General features: G+C 36.1%; 3 protein-coding genes across 5 annotated transcripts; 1 reads left to right on the top strand and 2 right to left on the bottom strand.

Moving 5' to 3' along the window:
- Positions 1-272: 272 nt before the first annotated feature.
- LOC115237450 (low choriolytic enzyme-like) lies at positions 273-2,321 on the top strand. Of its 2 annotated transcripts, none has more exons than XM_029810499.1 (4): positions 273-735; positions 999-1,304; positions 1,530-1,666; positions 1,902-2,321. In XM_029810499.1, exons 1-4 carry the CDS (start codon positions 372-374, stop codon positions 2,028-2,030), a joined length of 936 nt encoding a protein of 311 aa, XP_029666359.1. In that variant the 5' UTR covers positions 273-371; the 3' UTR covers positions 2,031-2,321. The 2 variants fall into 2 exon arrangements, with proteins under 2 accessions (XP_029666359.1, XP_029666358.1); XM_029810498.1 differs by having other exon boundaries at positions 275-735; positions 1,854-2,147.
- On the bottom strand, positions 2,136-15,926 carry LOC115237449 (glucose dehydrogenase [FAD, quinone]-like). Of its 2 annotated transcripts, none has more exons than XM_029810496.1 (9): positions 15,796-15,926; positions 11,323-11,492; positions 7,792-8,035; positions 7,391-7,649; positions 6,941-7,201; positions 6,085-6,315; positions 3,952-4,279; positions 3,340-3,608; positions 2,136-3,256 (listed from the first exon to the last, which is right to left on the bottom strand). In XM_029810496.1, exons 2-9 carry the CDS (start codon positions 11,490-11,492, stop codon positions 3,213-3,215), a joined length of 1,806 nt encoding a protein of 601 aa, XP_029666356.1. In that variant the 5' UTR covers positions 15,796-15,926; the 3' UTR covers positions 2,136-3,212. The 2 variants fall into 2 exon arrangements, with proteins under 2 accessions (XP_029666356.1, XP_029666357.1); XM_029810497.1 differs by lacking the exon at positions 15,796-15,926 and adding an exon at positions 12,137-13,109.
- Positions 15,927-17,316: 1,390 nt separating this feature from the next.
- On the bottom strand, positions 17,317-20,554 carry LOC115237413. Its single transcript, XM_029810422.1, has 12 exons — positions 20,548-20,554; positions 20,264-20,401; positions 19,964-20,056; positions 19,729-19,893; positions 19,451-19,573; positions 19,188-19,348; positions 18,846-18,962; positions 18,709-18,761; positions 18,440-18,605; positions 17,940-18,339; positions 17,574-17,731; positions 17,317-17,466 (listed from the first exon to the last, which is right to left on the bottom strand). The coding sequence occupies exons 1-12, from the start codon at positions 20,552-20,554 to the stop codon at positions 17,317-17,319; spliced, it is 1,731 nt and encodes a 576-aa protein (XP_029666282.1).
- Positions 20,555-21,436: the final 882 nt, after the last annotated feature.

Below are 21,436 nucleotides of genomic sequence, written 5' to 3'. Positions count from 1 at the left end.
GTATTGAAATTGTACGAAAAAGACTTGGACCTTCTCCTAGAATAATCGTCGTGTCAAAAGGATTAATGACTCACATGTTACAACGACCTCGATGGTTCTTGATGTCGCACCTTCGAGGCGGTATCAGAGAGATACCGGGCGCAAATCGGAACTCGCCATCACCCAAAGTCCACGGTTATCAACGGATGGCCCCGATCACTTCCGGAGCCGCTTCCTACGGCGATTTCATCCGCAAGGGTGGGGCACGAATTTCTTCGGCGCGCGTATAAAAACGGCCGGGATACGATATCCGAGTGGATTGTGTCACTGCATTCGCACCTGTCGTTATATTATACGATTGCAAGTGAATCGGTTACCTGATTTAATCGATCATGTCGAGTCGACTGTCAGCCACCCTCGCGTGGACGCTCATCCTCTTGACCATGTCGATCGACGTTGACGCGTGGCCATTGACGTTTCGTCGTCGGGACGTCTTCGACAACGTCGTGGACGGTCCTGACGGATTGATCGCTCATCTCCGAAATTTCGGCAGATCCCTTTACGGGTTCCCTAACAACGAAACCGGACGGAGGGTGGCGCAGTGGCATAAGGATATGGACGTGAATCCCGAAGAGTTGGGCGAATATGTGGAAGGAGACATCCTATTTCCGCCGATCACCGGAAGAAACGGTCTCGCTGCGGTCTCCGCTCGATGGCCCAATGGCATTATTCCCTTTGTCATCAGTCCTTATTTCAGTGAGTAGAAGAGAGTTATCGATTCTTTTAACATTCCATGATATAAAACTCAGTATTTTTTATATTATAAAGAGAAAGATTTATGTGATATTAAAATAATAATGCTTTATTAACTAAAGATTTATATATATATATATATATATAAATTTGATATTTCGACATTCACATCTGAATATCTGCTAAAGACTATCTTTTTTACTGCCCACAAGTAATTTGCTTATTTTTCTCGTTTTTTTTTTTTTCATGAAACTTACGTCGCACAGATGCACAGCAGCAAAAAGCCATATACGATGCAATGGACGATTATCACAAGTACACATGTATCAGATTCAAGCCGTATACGGGCGAGGAAAACGATTACATCAGAATTACGGCCGGCAACAGCGGATGCTGGAGCAGCGTGGGCAGGATTGGTGGCCGTCAGGACGTGAATCTTCAGGTTCCCGGTTGTCTGACGCAAAAGGGCACCGTGATACATGAATTAATGCACGCTGTCGGCTTTTTGCACGAACACAGCAGATATGAGCGAGATGACTATGTGGACATTCTGTGGCAGAATATTTCGCCAGGTATAAATTTTTGTGTTTTATTTAGACGCAACAAAGTTATCTGAAAAATATTATAATTTTTTAAACCAATTTCTTTCATAAAAAAAAAAATTAAAGATTCCACGAATCAATTTTTTAAAATTTATATAATATTTTTTATCGAAACCTAATTTATACATCGATGCTACAACTGACTCTAAAGTTATCGTCTATCTTATATCTTTATCATGTGCATTATGTATCTAGGTCACACGCATAATTTCAATAAGGCCCCGGCGGAGGTTACTAACGCTTTCGGTGTCGGTTACGATTATAGCAGCGTGATGCACTATTCGTCGACAGCCTTCTCCAAGAATAATCAATTAAAAACCATCGTGCCCAAAGTAAGGATGATCTACATATAATATATCATTGTTATAATAAGTGTTCTCGTCTCTTTGTCTCGCTTTTCAGTCACGTTATTATCGATTGATAAAAAAAAAAAAAAAACGCGCACATTTTGCGAATCACGCGAGTTGCATTGATTGTACATGTGTATGTCTATGCATATATGTTTGTGCATGTCCATAGAATCTACCAAACGGTGGCATTTTGGATCTTATTGGCGGAATCTTTCAGAGTAATACCAGAGAGAAACTCGGTCAAAGGGAAGGTTTCAGTAAGAAGGACATTCTGAAGATCCGGAGAATGTACAAATGCGGTAGTAAAAGCGATGACTTTTATAATACTTTTGTCAAAGATTATTAGGGCGTCTTTAATATAATATTTAGAGAGACGCCTAAAAACGTTGCAGTCATTAACAAAAAATTTCTAATTATAAATAGTTAAGAATATTTGCATAAAAAGAAAAGAAAAAAAAAAACATCTAGTCTTACGTATAAAATACGCAATTTCCTAAAAAGAGAGATATCGATAAATGTATGTGTGCGTGTAATCAGTATTATTTGTTAATGTAGTCATTAGCATAAATTATAATATTACGAATGTATCCACATTCTCTTTAAGAGTTACATATTATATAATATCTATATGATTATCACATAAATGCATTACTTGTAACATATATCCAAAGTTTTCCAATCCCATTTTTGTTGTCGACTTTCTTGATCAAATATCGATCAAAGATTCAAGTTTCATAAAAGCGAGACTGAAAATTTCAAGTTGGAAATTTTTATTCGATAAGGAGAAACATGTTAGGACGTATCTCAAGTTGACGATACATATTTCGAAAGACATGAGATAAAATAATTTCGCGATAAAATATTCTTTATTTGTACATTATTTTACGGAGTGATTCGTAAAAGAATACACTGCGGTAATGTACTATTTACAGTCACGAGGTCGCTTATTCTATCTATTGTCGGTGGAAATGCAGAGGAAATTTGCAATCAAAATGGTCTACTTATTAAAAGTTATCGCGATTAATGAATCTATTTGGTACGGAGATACACATAATCTTCAGTAAAAAACTTACCATAAAACAAACTTAAACGTACGGTATACCAAATTAGTGTAGAATCAAATCTTTGTCAAAAATAGAATAAAATCTTACAAATCCTATCATATAACTACGAAAAGCTGTAACATTTCTTCTCATCGGCAAAATAATTTTATACTAAAAAATTATCGTTCTGACAGATTGTTTAACATATAACTTACAAAAATAGCAAGATTCTATTAATCAATTGTCGAAATTTCACAAGATCGCCTGAAAAATATGTGAATCTATATTTGAAGCGTATGTTATTTTCATCTACAACGGGAGATTCGAAGAATGCAAAAAACCAAAAGAGAGTAAAACACGAATAAAAAACATCTGAAAGTTGGGATGTTTTTTAAACTTCTTTACAATCTCGTTAAATTATTTGTGTTGTCTGGAACACGATATTTTGCAAAATGGTAAGAATCATTCGATTAAATCGGCTCAAATCAATCGATCCAAGTTTTCTTGATAAAGTCTGCCGCTCTTTCACCTGTAACATGTATTTATTTCTAGATGCACAAAGAGAAAGAGAATAGAAAATTAAAAAAAGAAAAGAAGAAAAGAGTTACATACCGATCATAATCGCCGGCGCGTTTGTGTTGCCGGACGTCACCTTCGGCATAATACTCGTATCAGCCACCCTCACCCCTCGTACCCCTCTGACACGTAACTGATTATCGACCACGGCGAGAGGATCGTCCGGTGGTCCCATCTTGCAGGATCCCGCTTGATGATTTTCAGGCGCAGTATCATGACGAATCGCGCATTCCCAGTAAGCGTCGCAGCCAAACTTAAGATGTTCGCAATTCTGCACGGGAGTTCGATCCAGCTCGAAACCGTATCTAAAAAGGATTTTTATAGCATCCACAATACACATATTAAAAAAAAAAATTAAAATTGTTAAGTTACACTTTTCTATAAATGATAAAAATAAGTTATTGCTTGAAAAATAAGGGAAATTTTATTTCTAAAAAGGCATAAAATATATAAATAAAAATGTAATATTGTTTGAATAAATAAAAAATGATAGAATTATGTAAAATAAGTATATGACAAAAGAAATATTTACTCTTTTATTTGGAATTTCTTATTTCATAGAATAAATAACCTTGTTTCTCTGCTGAAAAGTGTTTACTACATTTTTGTTTATATAAAAACAGATTAAAAAAAAATGAAAATTAATACCTCTTGAGTGCTTGGGTCTCCGATAACCTGATGCTGAACTTGATAGCTTCTACGAGAGCGGCCGCGTCGTCAGCATGAGTCAGATACTTGGGGTAGATCAGTGGCTTCGAGAGAGGATCGTTGTTTCGCAAGCGCAGATAACCACGGCTCTTCGGATGCAGAATCGTCGGGATGATGTAGATGCTGCGGTTCGACCCCTTCTTCTCGCCCACCATACCGGTCTTCGCGCAATCGGCCAGGTAACCGCCGAAGATTAGCTGAACGTCGGGATGATCCTCCCTCGGATCTGCATACTTGGTGTTTATCATTGCTGTCACCTCGGATATTCCTACATTAACGCAATATTATAATAAGTGCCCCGTTTTTTTACAATTTGCCATTATTATATTAAAATTAATAACATTTTATCTCTCACGGTATTAAAAAAATGATACTTTCACCATTTATTATATTTAACGAATAATCGTCGAACTCGCAACTGTCAATAAATCAATTTGCAATTATTTTTTAGAAACGAATAATTTACGATTCTTGTAAATTCGATAAATCACTAATTGATGAATGACATTTATTGATGCGAATCTCGATTCGTAATTAATCACGCTTTCGGGGGCCAGTTTGAGAAATGTCGAATCGATCGAAATGCGATCAACGTCGTTTCTGCAATGCTTAACATTAATCCGAATCCGTTACCTTTACGTAATTCAATCGTTTGAATCGCGTAACTGCGGGCTGCATTCATCTAGAGAGCTACGCTATTATATGCAACGTTTTCCCCGGGGCGTTTCGTGCGAGTCAACGGGAAGGGCGAGAGACACGATTTTAACACGAAGGAGTTCAGCCCCCTCTACCCCTTCCCCGAAAGAAGCTCGTTAAGAACCAACTTGGCTCGGGGCTATCGATCGTGCCGAATATCTTAAAAACGCTCTGGGCTGTGACCGAGCCGAGTCTCGTGAAAGGGATACGTTGTTGTACACGGATACGGCGAAATATTCGTATGGATATTTCCTGAACAATTTACTCGATCCAATTCCCGACCGGCAAAATTATGCGCGCTCGCAATTTATTATTACTTCCAACGATGCCTATCTTTGATTATTAACGATCAAAAGAGGTTTCGCGAGTGGAGTGAGAAGTGGACGCTCCCCGCAATTGACGTTGCCTAATTGAGCCCATTAATTAAACGAACGCGCAAAAGACGGCCAATTTCGAACAAACTTTCTCGCATATACCTCCTTTCCTTATTGTTTATCGATCGACATAACACGAAGGCAAATGTGTACGTTCTATGACCCATACAACTTGTTTCACTGTTATTACTATGCAATTTAGTTATAATGAGAATATAAATGTAGATAATAATAATGACCATAAATGACGATCACTTTGGCAGATGAGTTGTTAATTTTAATTTATAGGATATTAATACACACACATAAATATCGGACATCATTGCTGATTTTTATAATTATGCTCGTTGTAAAATAGTTGTTAATATGTTGCTAATATTTTTACACATTCATTTCTTATCGAATTCATTGAATCATTGAATTGTAAAACAATGTCTGAGAGAGATGTAATTCAAATGTAGTCAATGATACATATTATATAGAAGGTATGCAAAATAGCGGCACGAGAAATCATCGGATAATTCACGTTAATGGATTGTAAAAGTAGAGTCACGATTGGGAGAGACGATGGACCGACTTTAAATCGGTCCGCGCAATTCGGATGACGTTAAATAGACCTGTCGACCGGGACAAGTCACGTAATCGCGGACCGACGAGAACGCGAACGTGACCATTGTGCAATATACTTTCACTGCTCGTGCACGAAACCCATGAATTACCATGCCCCGAGATGCGCAACATCTTCGACACGGTAAGCAGGAAGCGGGAGAAGCGGGTTGGATTACCTTAACACGATCACATTGCCCGATCAATGAAATCGCGAAGTCTAGAATCACAGTCGTTGCTTCATAAATAGGGATCGCGATCAGCGAATTTGTCGTGTCTACTTAGGATTACACAAAGAAAAAAATACTTGACATATACTTATGAGAGTTATATTTTTTTTTACTCCGTTTTATATATTTTTCTATCGCGATCGAATAAATATTTAAGACAGCCTTACCTGTACCGGACATCAAACCATCCCTGAATAATAGATATTCCATGGCGGTCGCCCAATTAAGAGGTGTAGTATCGGTATCATTAATGGTGAAGGTCAATGTGTAGGCGACGTGGTTGTGAAGATTCTTGCCGACACCCGGGAGATCGCGAACAACCGGTACACCCACCGCATTCAGCTCCTCTCGAGGTCCTATGCCGCTGTTTAAGAGGATTTGCGGCGAGTTTACGGCGCCTAAACAAACGCGACAGGTGTTGATTAATTTCAAAAATTTTAATAATATAATTTATGTTAAATAATCTAATTATTTTTTGTGTCGTTGGATAATATTTTGCAAACGTAGAAAAATAACATAAACGCATCCATTGTTCTAATTAAAAACTCATGAAATTAATTTATCGGATAAGAGTTTATAATTAATTTTTTACGCTTTAATTAATTATTTATTAATTTTTTAGGGACAAGATTTGATGGCATATATTGCATTGTACGTATCTCCTATCTCTTTAATATTATTGCTTTAATATTATTCCAGTTTCTCCGAGAACGTCATCGACGCGCGATTCGTATTGTTTAAGAGAAACCAAAGATGCGATTACGATCTTTTGAGACAAATTGCGAGAGAGGACGAGTAATTAAGACTGACACGTATGCTGTTTCCAAATATGGATTTCTATATCTCTATATACAACCTTCAACGTGAAGAGAAACGTATTCGGTTCTCTCCGGCTTTCCTTCATGTCGGAATTAGGATAAGTTGAGCAAGGAATCTCCCAAAGGGACGACTCCCTTCGCTTGAATAGAAACGTTCCATTGACGTGGAGCTGCTTGTTTGTTGATTAATCAGAGAATTAATTACCTCCGCTCACGACCACCTCCTTCGCCACCGAGACGCGTTGGGTCTTCCCGTCGTGGACGAACTCGACGCCAACCGCTCTGTTGTTCTCGTCGAAGAGAATTCTCATCACTGTCGAGTTCAGCATTATGTGGAGATTCGGACGATTCCGGGCAGGACGTAGGAAAGCCCGCGCCGTGGAAAGCCGCGAGCCATTTCTCGACGTGGTTTGAGCAATGGCAAATCCTGTGTGCGTCCGTCCATTCAGATCGACCGTGTCGTATCCTGGCAGACAGATAAGAATTTCCATTGAAAAATATATTATCTTTGAAAATTGTCAATTATTTTTTTATTTTTTAAGAAAAAAATATATAAAGATAGTTCTACTATATAATTTCATGCAATTGTATTGTTAATAAATTTTGATAGAAGCAAGATCTTTGCGAGAAAACTGATCGATTCAAGTAGACATACCTAATTCTTTTCCGGCCTCCAGGAGAGCAGAACTTAACGGCGGATGATAGGGAAACTGCATGACCGTGAGCGGTCCGCCGACACCGTGATAACCGTAATCCATATTGTTCACTTGTTGATTATCCTCGCTCCTTATAAAATACGGAAGGACATCGCGATAAGACCATCCGATATTACCGAGCTTGGCCCAATCATCATAATCTTTGCGCGATCCTCTCATATATGTCATTCCGTTCATGACGCTGGTACCACCGAGAACCTAAGTGATTTCATATTTTGCGTTTAATATGGACCTCGAAATAATATATATATAAAAAGATTTTGTATTAAATTATATATATATTATATAAATTATATTTAATACAAAATTATATTTAAATTATATTTAATGCGCTACGTACTTTCCCTCTAGGCCAATAACATTTTCTGCTCTCCTTGTTTAAGCAAGCTCCGTCCTCGCTCTCGGTAGAGTATTGCCAGTCAATATCGCTGCCGATGAAGTTAAAGAAAAACGAGGGTATCTGAGTGCCCGTCGGCTCGTCCAATCCAGCTTCCAGCAACAACACCGAGAATCTCGGTTCCTCCGATAATCTGGCCGCGACAGTCGCCCCCGCGCTACCGCCACCGATTACTACAAAGTCGTACCTTGAAGAAGAGAAATGATCGAATTTAAATTATATTGAATATTCGTTAAGACGGATAAAATAACAAAGTTTCAAAGAATATACACAGTTTTTGCATATTTCGCGAAATGTCGGTCCCTCTCCGCCTCACCTGACGTTTCGAAAGCAAGATTGTCGTGTCGCGGAAGATTACTCGGTTCCGACGCGATTTTGCGGCGCATGCACGTTTACGAAAGACATGTTAATCAGCGGAATCGTGTTATTAAGCGATCTCTTTACCGTACGACTTAGAAACCGGGTTAGAGGGGCAGCGAGTATTACCATCGTGTGGCGTAACGAGCATTTAAGTATATCCCTTTGCTTCCCTCGTATGTACACGCATCTGTCACATCCCTTTAAAATATGTGCAAACGAAGCAAGTTTGTCATTGAAATTAACGAACCACGCAACTCTAGCGCGCAAGTTAGATTACATTAAATTAAATTATTTTCTCTCGCGTAATAAATTTCCTTCTCCCCTTCATTAAGCGTGCAACAAAATTAATAATTAGGTCATAGTAATTAATAATATAATGAGCCATATATATATATACATCTTGATATTTAATTACGCTGGTAAATATATACTTTATTTTTTTTTTATTTTGCTGGGCTAATGAACGTTACATCATCAACGTTGGCAAATTTGATTGATTCTGCGTTCCATCGAGGCTCTATGCGTTAGGAGACAGTGCACCCTTTCCCTTCTAGCCTCTGTCGGCATCTCGGGCGAAAGGTGGATTTCTCAGGAGGTTGTTCGCGGGACGCGATCGTATATGTTCTCTCAGCTTTGAATGCCACGGCGTGCCCATATCCGCGTATACATGTGCACGGGACAATGACATACTTTTACGAGCGAAACTCGATAGAAGGATGTATAGAATTCTATGGAGCGTCTTGACGGTCCATTACTCTTTTCTCATCAGCTGATATACAGCTTCGGATCGATCGGACTCGATCTTTCCCTTATAATTGCGTGTATCTTTTAAATTACATACGGTGGAAGATAAAAGTTTCCCCTGGAATTGAAGAATGCAAATGACACGACCTTATTTTTTAAAATTTATTTTAATTTCGAATTCGATCAAATCAACTTTCTCATGTTGGAAAAGAAGAATTTTTAAAAAGACGAGATAATCATCTTTCTCGCGTATTCAAAGAAACTATGGCTGAAAGGAAAGGTAATCCTTTTGTGTGGGAGATTGGAATTACGGAATCGAGGGAGAAATTAATCCCCTCGCGTATCGCTAACGAATAATCCAGTCAAGAGAAACGCGAGAAATTCATGTTTAATTATTGGTCTAGCAATAATTGCAACAACGTTTGACGTTGATGAGATAATTCGTAATAATTCTTAACCATGTGTACTCGACCAGAGTGCATGTATCGTTATGCTTCGTATGTCGGATTACTGTCAAAGTGCGCGCTTGATAGAGATTTAGTGGTAGTTATTCGAACGAGTAGTGATTATTAAAAGATATTGCGAGATTATTTTCTCTTCTTTTTTATTTTAAACTTTTTATTCGTCAACAAGCGAATATCCTCACATTTTTCGCGCCTTTAATAAAAGATGTATACTTTACGTCTTATATTTTACTTTATTTCATTAGATAGAAATCTCATAATTATAGATTCTATTGGAAAAATTATACTCTCTTGAATATCCTGATATATTAAACTCCTTAATGTGAAATGTGATGCAAATAAAATGTTACATTAGTTTATCTTTATCGCTACCACTTTTAACTTTAATTCTTAAAAATTACGAGATGCTTAAGAGAACGTATAAATAAACAGTGTTTCTCATATGTACATGTATATTTATCAAAATGCCAAGTGACTCAGGCCCGTTTAATCGCTGACGGCAACCGTATGTAAAGATAGATCGAGAGTCACGAACGCTTAATTGAAAAGCCGTAATCAAACCTGTTTTCATCTTCGCTAAACGAGTTTTTGTACGCATAGGTAGGCCTTGCGTTCCATACTTCTGTTTTTTTTTCTTTTTGGTAAAACCATCGCAGTTTAATACGTTTCTCGCGCGTGATACGACAATAAATGCGAAACATATTAAATGACGAAACATAATTAAAAAAAAATTTAGTTCTATCATTTGAATGTAAAAATTACGAGGGATGTATATATGGAAGGCTAAAAAATATATATCGATAAAAAGGGAATACTTTGAAGAGAAAACCTTGTACATTCGATTAAAAACGTACGCAGGTTGATCAAATTTTATTTCTCTCGCGTATGTCTTGTATTTTATCTTTATGTTTTTATATTTTCTCTCATTAGAGAAATTGCAGCGGCGCGTTTTCGAGAAGCTTTCCGTATATAAAAGTTGCTCCTTTCGCGTGTCAGCGCATGCGATGGTACGCGTCGATGCGACGACCAGATGTGACGCAACAAGAGACGCATTGGAACAATGGCCCGCGGTATTACGTACATACGTGCGTACATACAACGATTTCACAGGATAGAGACGTGCATGGATGCTCATTTCCGAGTGACGAGGTAAAGAAGAGAGGAGCACCAGACTCCGGTTTCCTACGATATTACGTGAACGACCATGTGTGCCCGTATGTACAGACCGTATTTAGGATTCGGCGTGGAATGAGAGCTTCCCGCGGATGCGTTCTTCGCTCTAGCGTATCGCGGAAGAAATCTCTCTCGTCGATAAGTGTCAGGAGATCCCAGGAGAATCGTAAAAGAGACGACATGTCATTATCTTCAATGTACACAATGCATCGTAGCCTTACATTTGCGCGAGATAAGAATACTTGGTCGATTCACCCTCGTATCTCTCGACCTCGGTGAAGTAATTAGACAATACGAAACAAGGAAACACTACCTTGCGAGTTTCTAAATCCGTCATGTTATCCGGGTAATCGTAGATAACTGTGATAGCAGCGGGCAAATTGACAGCAGCGGATATACACGTAATTTAACGAGTTGATTCGTGAATTTTTTCAACGGACGACGGTCGAGGGATTAAATTTAGATTAACATCTAATTTTAGACGAGTCTCATTTCATTAGAAAAGCGCGCGCATGATTGCCACATACATATTACATTAACAATGTATTATTATATATCTCTCATGTCTCGACGCGTGAGTATACTCGTTATCGCGCAATCGCCAAAAGAAATAGCCTTAAGGTGGGGTGGGGTTCTCGATCGATTCTCTTTCTCATTTACCCGTGACCTATTTATTCGATTTCAACAATCACTTCGTTCATATGATGGCCTCCTTATTAGTCACATTACTTACCTCGCATTGGCATTGTTCCGCGTTGCAGGTCTGTTACACGGGTCCTCCAGATCACACTGGCTGCGTAAAAATACCTCGAGCAATCCCATGAAGAGCATAAAGGATGTTCCGCCGCATGTTGAGGCTAATGTGGGTCCTATGGTCGGAGTTAATGGGCAGTTGCAACTCATCTGAAATATAAACCATTTATTGTTTTCTTGTGTACAAGTGACGATTTCATAGAGAAATTAATTTTGTTGCGTATCTCGCTTTAAAGTAACGCGAATCACTTTGATGGGTGATTTAATTGCAATTTTTTCAAATATAATTTTTTTTAAATGCATTAATAGATATTGATAAGAAAAGAAATATTTATCAAATCATTAAGAATTTTAATTCCGACGAACGCATTTTACTTGCGGATGCTTTTGGCAGCACTAGATCTTAAATGTTTGATTATTCGCAGTTCACACGCGTATATTATTTTATTTACGTAAAATATATTCGATAATTATAGAATTAAAATAATTAATAATTTTTATTCGAGTTAGCGATAATTATTCAGTGTTAACGATTATTGGCACATTCTTCTTCTATTATCAGTTTCAATGTTTCGAATAGTTCGAATACGTAGCTGTTAACTTGAATATGCAGTGAGGATAATATTTCTCCATTCAGCGAAGAAGTTAAAGCATATAAACAATATTTCTCGAACAGTCATGCACCGGTGCATCCACTTCGACGAAACCGTTTATCTTCGATCCAGCCGACTATGAAGCAAGCTTCGCTCCGAAATGGAAAACAAAAACTTGAACAAGAGTGAGAGTGCGCATACCTGGCCGTCGTCGTCGTCGTCGTCGTAACGAACGTGTAATGGCCCCGTAATAGAGTATGTTCAGTTGTAAATTCATTCAGGTCTATTGGCACGATTCAAAACGAACGTGAGCGATTCCTCGCGATGCACGTGCTTTCTATAACGCAACCGCTGCGTCCCTTGAATGCACGCTCTCTATGTGTGTGTGTACCGGTGAAACTCTTTTTTTTACACCGCTTTTGTTTCCTCTTCCGACATTTCTCACAGTCGGATGCATAATCGCGTGAGGCGTAACGGGCCGAATATCTGCGAGAATGAAGCGTGACGATGTACGGATACACGCGGATGCTCCAATTTTCGGCGAAGAAAAGATGAGAGATTTTTGCGTGAAAAAAGAAACTGCAATATTTTCCTTTTATTGAAAAAAAAAAGGGTTTAAGTATCAAGATCGATAGCACTGTAAATATACTTTAACGGTCGCGATAAGATTTATGACGTTCGAAAGATATGCAAGCTTATGCATCTTGCTATGCAGCAAATGACATATTTATTATATTTTAAAAAAATACACTTATGCTCTTTTTTAAATTCATGAGCTTGTAACTAAAGATTCATACTTTACTCAAGAAAGAAAGTAACGAAAAATAATTAATTGATTCAAAGAAAATAAGTTTTTTTTGTCAAGATTAATAAATTATTCCTCCCTCTTTTTTCGAGTTTGCGACAATTTAATCGATTTCTTAATGAGACGCAATCTTTATCAGAAACTAGATCCAAAGTGGATCTTATATGACATAACACGATGAAGAGGTAAGGAAACACAGAAAAAGAAGGTGTAAAATAGCATGACTTTCGTAATCGATGGCGAGACACGCGGTTCTCGGTCAGTGAACGTAACGGTGTTGAGATTGAAGGAGCGTACACATTCGCGAGAAGCGTGTAACCGCAGGCGAATATTCGCGCTTCTGCGATTATACTAAAGTATCGTAAAGTATCAACCGCAGTAGCTAAAGGTAATAAACAAAGTTTGACGATCAAAGTTCGCAAAAAGAGGAAGCTGATTTTACGATTTATTTACAGTGAGAGAAATCAAAATATTAAAAAAAAAAAAATTGACGCCAGTGAGTTTATAGATGTTTTATACATATGTTTGTAAGAAGTTTTCCTCTTTTTCCGAAGAATCACAGTATAATTTCGTAATATAAGATTTTCAACAAGATACACAGATCCAGACATTTGATCAGACTTTTATTTATTACATACGCGACGCGAGATGTTAATAGGTTTCTCGATTAATTCGTGCAGCGTCCTAGTTCGCTTGGATATCTTTCGCCCGAAATGGAAAATCGCAGTGTAGAAGGCATTTTCGATTATCTGGAGTAATGGAAATATAGTTTTGCGCAACTTTATCGTCATTCGTGCGTTGATCACTGAGAAATTGCTCATTCGTCGCAATTCAAGCAATTCTAAAACACATCTCGTTTCCCATTTTACGCGAATTATCGCGATATTCAAATGTACAATAACAATACAAGTCTCTCTCTCTTTTCTTTCAGAACTTGTAATTGAATTTTGAGGACTGTCATCGGTTTAATTTCTTTAAGATTTATAAAAATTTTCATCTCCGAAATTGAAATGAACAATTTGTGCAGTCGTAATGTTATATTTATGATTCATACGCTGCAGTTTTCTTTGACGTGAGATTATGTTTTAATGAGATCTTGCATGTATGTTGAGTGACATTTTATATTTTTAATTATTATCTTTTGAAATGTGTTACACGCGATGTCGTGCCACATGTAAATCACGCGAATCACGTAAGCCTTGTAACAGTTTACAGATCGATCGCTGTAATGATTGTTTGCACGGAAATGTTATTTAGTACACGAGGGTGTTTATCGGAATTTATGTAACTTGAAAAAACTTATTACCGGCATCTTTAACAAGGCAATATTATCGCAAAGTATCATTTCCCGCAAAATTGCTCGATTCGTCGGCACGCTTCTCGATTCTCGGGCGCGAAAATGTAGATATTACACGCCACGTTACATGTTTCCTCAACATGCTTTTCCGCGTCAGTTTCTTCCATTTCGTTATTCTCATTTGTATCACACATATATATCATATATATGTATATTTTACATTTCGGCGGATATCCTCGATGTTATGGAGTTTTTAAGTATGACATTACGCAATATATGATTACGATGGTCTCAATTGACATGTTTAACTCTCTCTCTTTCACTTTTCAGGATAATTTTAATTTTTATATAATTACTTTTTTCAAAATAAACTGACAAATTTCACTGCCATTCAATATAAGACAGAAGGCTATTTTCTTCTACATACATATACATGTATATCTGCTTGATTGCTTTTTGATGAATGTCATTGTAAGAATATTGTAAGATATTTAAAGCCCGTATTGTGAACGATTGTGCATCGTGGAATGTTTTTTTTCTCTAAAAAGCTTTATTCGTTTTGTTGGATAATTTATCATTTCCACATTTACACATGTTACGACATACACAATTATAACTTTTTTTTTACAATATTTCATTATTAATCACACATTTAAAAATTATAATAAAATTTACATTTTATACCGATAAATAAAAATATGAAAGAGAGATGTTTAGTTTATTATTTAAGAATTATTAAAGGAAAATATCAATAGAGTACTTACTGTCAATATTATCGCTACTGCATTTCGTGCATAACTTTTATATAATTTTCTGATATAATCTTTAAAAATACGATTTTTTTTATCTTTCAAGAATCCCGGGAGTATATCTTGCCGATAAACTTGAGAGACAAGTTATATTGCATATTTGACGAGAGGAAAAGACACAGTATGTAATACGACGGTTGTAACTTTTCAAGGGAAAGGTGGATTGATCGCTTAATGCCAAGGTATACTCTAGTAAATTAATCCACACAACCCGACAATGATTCGTAGCCGCCTTTATTCGAAAGGACTTTATAGTTAATTAAAATATATTGTGACCCATTTTGCAATAGCAGAAACATATCGAGCATATAAGTTCATATTAAGTACATAAACGCGATTTAAATATGCATTCATTTTATCATCAGTATAAATATTGCAACTGAGATATTTTATTCATTTTATGATCAGCATAAATATCAATAGCAAATCTGCATAATATCTATACAAATACATATATTATAATAAAAAAACAAATATGAATATCACGTTCCTCTCTTCGATCGTCAGACGCTCGTCGACTGACTTATTATCAGAAATTTTTACACTTCTTGCATGTATATTAAATGAGAGAAAATAATTGTATAATTGAAATAATTAAATAATTATATTGTCAATAAGTTAAATTATATTTACTTGGAAGAATTTTCAATTTTTTGTCATAAAGAATTTTTTCTATCTTCCGATAAATATTAATTAAAATTGACGAGTTCTCTATATCTTTTCTTGAATATAATAATACCATAAAAAATAAAAATAATTGACTAATTAATCTTTATTAATAATTAATGCGAATAATATTCATAAAGATGTAGCTCACGCGCATCGATCGTTTTCGGTTTCATGGACGTGAAATATCATTTTCTATAGCATCGAAATCTCGACCTGTTTACAAAATATACTGGTTTTTCGAGACAGCTAGTGCATGACGCGAATAAAAAAAAAGACTTACCTTTCAAGGATGGTCACCCTGTATCCTTCGAAAGATAATTGCTCGACTGGAGAACCCGCAGAACACACAGAGCGCGGAAAGGATGCGACGAGAGATAGAGAACTGGTAGCTCGCGGTACCGCGATCAACGGCCGACTAGACTGGTACCATTCCCCATCGCCGTGGTAATATTCGACAACTTCCACCACTTTCCTGCCCCGTCTCTCTTCTGCTTCGTAGAAACTTGTAAAAGCAGTTTCGGAAACTTACGTGGTGATGCGACTTAATTCAATCACGAGGAGATTTCATGGTGACGAGCGGTGAAAACGAGAGGCAATAATTAAATGATTAAATACTCTTAAAGATGTTTTGCCGAGGGAATTACTCGGTATGTATTATTATTTTAACAAGCTTACATATTGTCATTATTCTAAAAGGGAGAAATATCTATTAAATTGATACAATATAGAGAGGATAAAAATCGAAATATTCAATGAAAGATATAAATCTAAAATCTCAATTCAATTAACTCGTTTATAACGCGATTAGAACGTAATAAAAATATCTTATGGTATACATTTATTCTCTCGCGAACAATGGCTACTAAGATTACTATCGTTCTTCAAAATGCGTAAAATATTTCGCTATCATTGTATTATATTTACTGACCGTATCTCCGGGTTGATAACCATGGAAGAATTTTGGCCTTTACAGAAACGATCTTGCTCCGGGGAAAGGAAGAGGAAATACAACGATATAAAGAGGCAATAAAAAGCATTCATGCGCTCAAACAGAACGAAATCGTTTCCCATCACGATCCCGTCATTTCGATACTGCTGGTCGTGACTTTAATATTTGTTATAATATGCTTGATCGTCATTATTATTATAAGCATAATAAGGAGATGTCTCTTGTAAGAGGATGTCATTATTGTACGTTCGTTTCCTTGTCTACCTTATCGAGCGGAAACGTGAACGGAATATCCGACTGAAACCAAAATTAGGAACGAGGTTTGCATCTTTTGCAAGTCATGCGGAACGAGATAAAAATTTTGAATTGTCATTTGCCATATGCGAAGCATACCTGATTCTCCTCCTCGTTCAACGAATCGTTCAAAATCTTATTTAGAGGAGATTCTTCATATTCTGATTTGTCGATGTCGTCAACGGATATTGTGTCGTAAGGATAGTTTGCAAGGCCATAAAGTTTCTCGTCTCGAAAACTGTGATCACTTTGTCCCGTTGTAATAGATGGATTGAACGTAGCATTATTATTGTCCACGAATCGTGTTACAGAAATTCGACTCCTATTTTCGTCGCCAATTTGATTTTTCGCAAAAGTTTCTATGTCAGCCGCCGTATAATTTCGATCTGTATAAATATCAATTATATATCGTTAAAATTTGTACATAATTTTAACAGCAAATTTACTTTCGAATTAAATCGGTAAGTTTTCATTATCAAAGATCTTTGACGATATCGAATAATCGCGGTTAAATCATTCTCGTCTCAGGTAGTTTCTTTGTATTATTTCGTTCAGGCATTATATGCGACATAATGTAAGATTGTCAGAATTATTCTTACACGAATGATCTATTGCAGAATTAACGACGCTTGATTTGAATTCTTGTTTGTGCGTTGATTGCGACTCATACCGATTTAGATAATCGTAAATCATAAACCGCAATCGCTGCTCATAGTCCTGTATGGTTCGAATATGATGGAATAAATCATTAACATGTCAATTTTCTATCTTTACGGAAAATACAATAAATTTTTAATCCCTTGAAGCGTACTCACGTCATAATAATTGTCCGATTCTTTATGAATATTTGATGAAATAGTATTTGTCTTTTCCTTTGCAGGAAAACTCGTATAATAACTAGACGAATCATTGATATATTTACCAAACTTGTTATCCACAATTGTCGAGATATTATCCTTTGAAGCCGTTGTATCTGAAACAGATTGTATTTCCATACTTTTTCTCAAAATACGCTTTCCTTTATATAAAAAAAGTTGAAGGTAAAAAAATAGGGTTCAAAATAATCCATTATTTAAATAATTCAAATAAATTCCTATCCTCGAATGACTCAAATATTTCAACTCGAATTTGTAAATTTTTATTATCGTAGCTGTTTCTTAATCCTTAGTTAACGTGAATACCTATAAATGTTATTTCTGGCAAAAATATTAAAGCTGTTGCCTCGTTGAAAGAACGATCGAATGCGTTAGTAAAAAACGGAAAGAGTTGTCCTCGTCCTCTTGTCACCGGCGCGTACGGCGGCAATAAGATCCTATACGGTTCCTGTGGTTCCCATGCGTCGTCATCCTCGTCCTCTATCTCCGATGATATCGGATCGTTCTTTATCCAGATTGAATAATTTTGTCCGACAAAGTTAATGTCTTCAAACATGCCTTCAAACACCATGGGAAGCGGCAACGCGTCGTTGCTCGCTACGTAGATCTTCTTCGGCATCTCTAATCTTTTCGTGTCACGCGACGTAGTTAACTCAATCTTTTCTTCGACAGGCAAACTTGGCGGAAAAGTTGCATTGTTCGACAAGTCAGCGAGTTTAGAAGTAATCTAGAAAAATTATTAAATTTCGATGTTTCTATGTTCTATATTTTTCAAAAAAGCAATATTTATTACAAATTACCTCGATAACTTCGGTGGAATTGTTCGTCGATAATTTATTGTAATTCCACCAAGATTGAGAATAAGGCAGCGTCAAATCTGGTTGGTTTGTCGATGACTTGAATGATTTCGTGATTAGATTTCTCGTAGTTGCGGCTTGCCGATGAGTCAATGAAATTTCCGTGTCAAGTTTTCTGTGTAAAGAATGCAATAAAGTCGCAAGTAATTTGCAAAATAAATTTATACTCGTATCTATAAAATACTGATTTATGCGGAAAATATTCGTGATCAACTTACGTGAATGTCGTATGGTGTAGACTTGATCTTTGCGTTGAAATCGTCAAAGTTGGCTGAAAACATAAACGAATTTTTTAATTTTGGCCCTTAAACATTCTCGAGGTCTTTAACTCGTATGTAAAAAAAGTATTTTCTACCTTTTCCCCTGTAATTGGATAACTCGTCTGTAAATTCATTTTTTTCTCCTGTTCTTGACGAATCAGCTCGCTTTCCATTTGTGCCAAAGTTTTTCTGGCCGGGGGTTGCTCGACGACCTACACACACACACACACACATTTGTTTCTATCAAAATCTATTTTTAGATATTTTTAGTGATTTCGCGTCGAATGTACTGATTGTGGTCAGAATTCAAGAGAGGACTAAATTAAGTTGATATTGAAACGGAAATATTTTTTGTTTGTATTTTTGGTCCTCGGAATTAAACAGTAAATCTCATGCGCACATTTTGCACAAACGCTAAAGTTTGTGAAATAAATTACCTTGTCATTCGCGCCGTGTTGGACAGACGAGATCATAATTGTACGACATGATCTCTCGATGGTACAGTTAAAACCTTTGCAAGAACCTATAATTCGTACTACGCATTTTTGCGATCGTGGGCAAATCCAGCCGTGGCAGTACTTGCTGATTAGCACGTCTTCTACGAGTAAAAAAATCATCAAATCATTACATATATATATATATATAATATATATATTATTTTAAATGAGCGAATGCGCAGAGTTTTTCATCCCAAACAGACCGACGGTAAGCGTGCAATCAGGTATATGCGAGCACCATGAATCAAAACATGATCGCCGTAAGAAACACTCGTATTCCGAGGTGCAGTTCAAACTTCTACATTCGTCGAACCAAGTCTGCACATCTGCGAATAATTTGTTTTTATTATGCATCAATATATATTTTGCGAACGAGTATTTTGATCAAATATGTTAACGCGCAACAACTTCAAACGCATAATAAATTTATGAAAATATTAATGAGACTAAATCAAATCTTATTCAGCATTTGTTGATGGACCTGCTAGCTCCGCGCAGCTTCTGATAAGCTTGCAGGGTGGATTGATGCAATGGGTTTCCCGTAAGATGCAACGTTTTCCAGAAGGACACTCGAAACCGGCGCAAAAAGCTGCACCCTCGTAATATTCCTTCTCCGATATACAGCGAGCTATTTGTTGCTTGCATCCTGAAAAAAAGTTCAGTTTTAATTAGTACATTATCTATATTTCTAAGAAAATATAAATATAATTTGGCACCTGTATCCCAATGGCATTCTCTAACTTTAACAATGCATACGTGTCCTCTGCTGCAGCGAACAGTGTCGCACGTTAGAGGTCCTTTCAATGATTCTAAAAGTGAATAAAATTGCATCACAAACATTTACATTTACACAGGTTGCGTAATAATAACTATATAATTAATTTCGAAAATTTTAAATGGAGTAAATGTAAAAGGAAAGCCAACCGAGCTTTAGAAAGATTACCAAAAGATATCAATATAAAAATAGGATAAGAAAATATACATTTCGGACAAGAGAAGATTCTTTTGAGATTTACCTTTTCTGGACTTGGAACAGTACAACATTCCGGGACAAGGTGAATCTTTGCACCAAAACCTCCGTTTAATGCATTGACTGCCGTTCTCGCAACGTAGATGAGCGCATCCTTTCGAATACTCATCTCCCGATTCTTCTGCTACAATTTTTTAGATTTAAAGCACATATACATATATAAAATTTTATAGAATTTGAAATTATATATAAACTCACCTTTTATATAAAGACTTTCGAAATGTACAAGGAAAAAGAACCAAGTTAAATGGCCGATAAAAATGTACTCACGTCTCATGATGATAGTGACGATTAAACTTCGTTTATTTCAATGCGTGGTGCACCTGTGCCTATGTAGTTATAGATGTAATAGCATGTAATATAAACGCGATTGTAACGAGAGCCATCGCGTAGGAAAGCATATTGTGTCAATACAGTAGTTATCGTTAACATTATATCTGTCGTTGAAATTGTCATTAAAAAGATTGAAAAGAAAAAATAACTTGAAAGAATATGCATAAAATAAGTCTTGCTTTTCGCATATCGGAAAATTTTGGCATTTATAAAAAGTTTTGCGTTTCTTTTATCAAGTTATATGCTTTTATCATGTAAGACATGTATTAATAAATATTTTAAAATTTTTCATTTAATAATATCTCATATTTTTAATACGTTTTATTAAAGGAAACTGTACAGTTTAATTATACTAGAACACTATAAGCGCGCGCGCCATTTATTTTATGTGTATGTGTGTATAATTATTTACACATATTAACTCTAGTTCTCCGTTTTTTCAAAATGAATTAAATAAAAATTACACATTTATTTAATATTTGAACTGTCAAATACGTTGCTCATGACAGTTATGACAGGCTTTTATTGATATAAAGTAATGCACAGCGCAGCGTCGAAATAATCAATCAGCATCACAGAAAAGAGGTAACAATATTTGCGAGTATCAATTTAATACATCTTTTTAAAATTGGATATTTCAATGAGAGCTGCTCACGACATATTATTAGAATATTATATGTGTGTATGTGTTATATATAAAATATTATAAAATGCGCCATTTAGTTTTTATAAATAATAATAGACAAAAATGATTAAAAAATCACGATATCTATTGCAATATCGAAGCGTAAGAATATTATATATATATATATATATATATATATAT

The sequence above is a fragment of the Formica exsecta genome, unplaced genomic scaffold (genome assembly GCF_003651465.1).
Source record: "Formica exsecta isolate Colony F162 unplaced genomic scaffold, ASM365146v1 scaffold295, whole genome shotgun sequence".
In the NCBI taxonomy this organism is placed as follows: domain Eukaryota; kingdom Metazoa; phylum Arthropoda; class Insecta; order Hymenoptera; family Formicidae; genus Formica; species Formica exsecta.
Note: the sequence above shows the minus strand (reverse complement) of the source record. Positions and strands in the feature narration are given on the sequence as shown.

What these genes read in the sequence shown, in the direction of transcription:
- LOC115237450 (XM_029810498.1), top strand. Translation starts at nt 372, where the DNA reads ATGTCGAGTCGACTGTCAGCCACCCTCGCGTGGACGCTCATCCTCTTG. An exon ending in GTGGCAGAATATTTCGCCAG is followed by an intron (nt 1,305 to 1,529) that starts GTATAAATTTTT and finishes TTATGTATCTAG; the next exon opens with GTCACACGCATAATTTCAAT. An exon ending in TAAAAACCATCGTGCCCAAA is followed by an intron (nt 1,667 to 1,853) that starts GTAAGGATGATC and finishes GCATGTCCATAG; the next exon opens with AATCTACCAAACGGTGGCAT.
- LOC115237449 (XM_029810496.1), bottom strand. Translation starts at nt 11,492, where the DNA reads ATGAGTTGCAACTGCCCATTAACTCCGACCATAGGACCCACATTAGCC. An exon ending in GGAGGCCGGAAAAGAATTAG is followed by an intron (nt 7,202 to 7,390) that starts GTATGTCTACTT and finishes TCTGTCTGCCAG; the next exon opens with GATACGACACGGTCGATCTG. An exon ending in TGGTTTGATGTCCGGTACAG is followed by an intron (nt 4,280 to 6,084) that starts GTAAGGCTGTCT and finishes GCGTTAATGTAG; the next exon opens with GAATATCCGAGGTGACAGCA.
- LOC115237413 (XM_029810422.1), bottom strand. An exon ending in AACACGGCGCGAATGACAAG is followed by an intron (nt 18,963 to 19,187) that starts GTAATTTATTTC and finishes GTGTGTGTGTAG; the next exon opens with GTCGTCGAGCAACCCCCGGC. An exon ending in CGAACAATTCCACCGAAGTT is followed by an intron (nt 18,340 to 18,439) that starts ATCGAGGTAATT and finishes AAACTCGCTGAC; the next exon opens with TTGTCGAACAATGCAACTTT.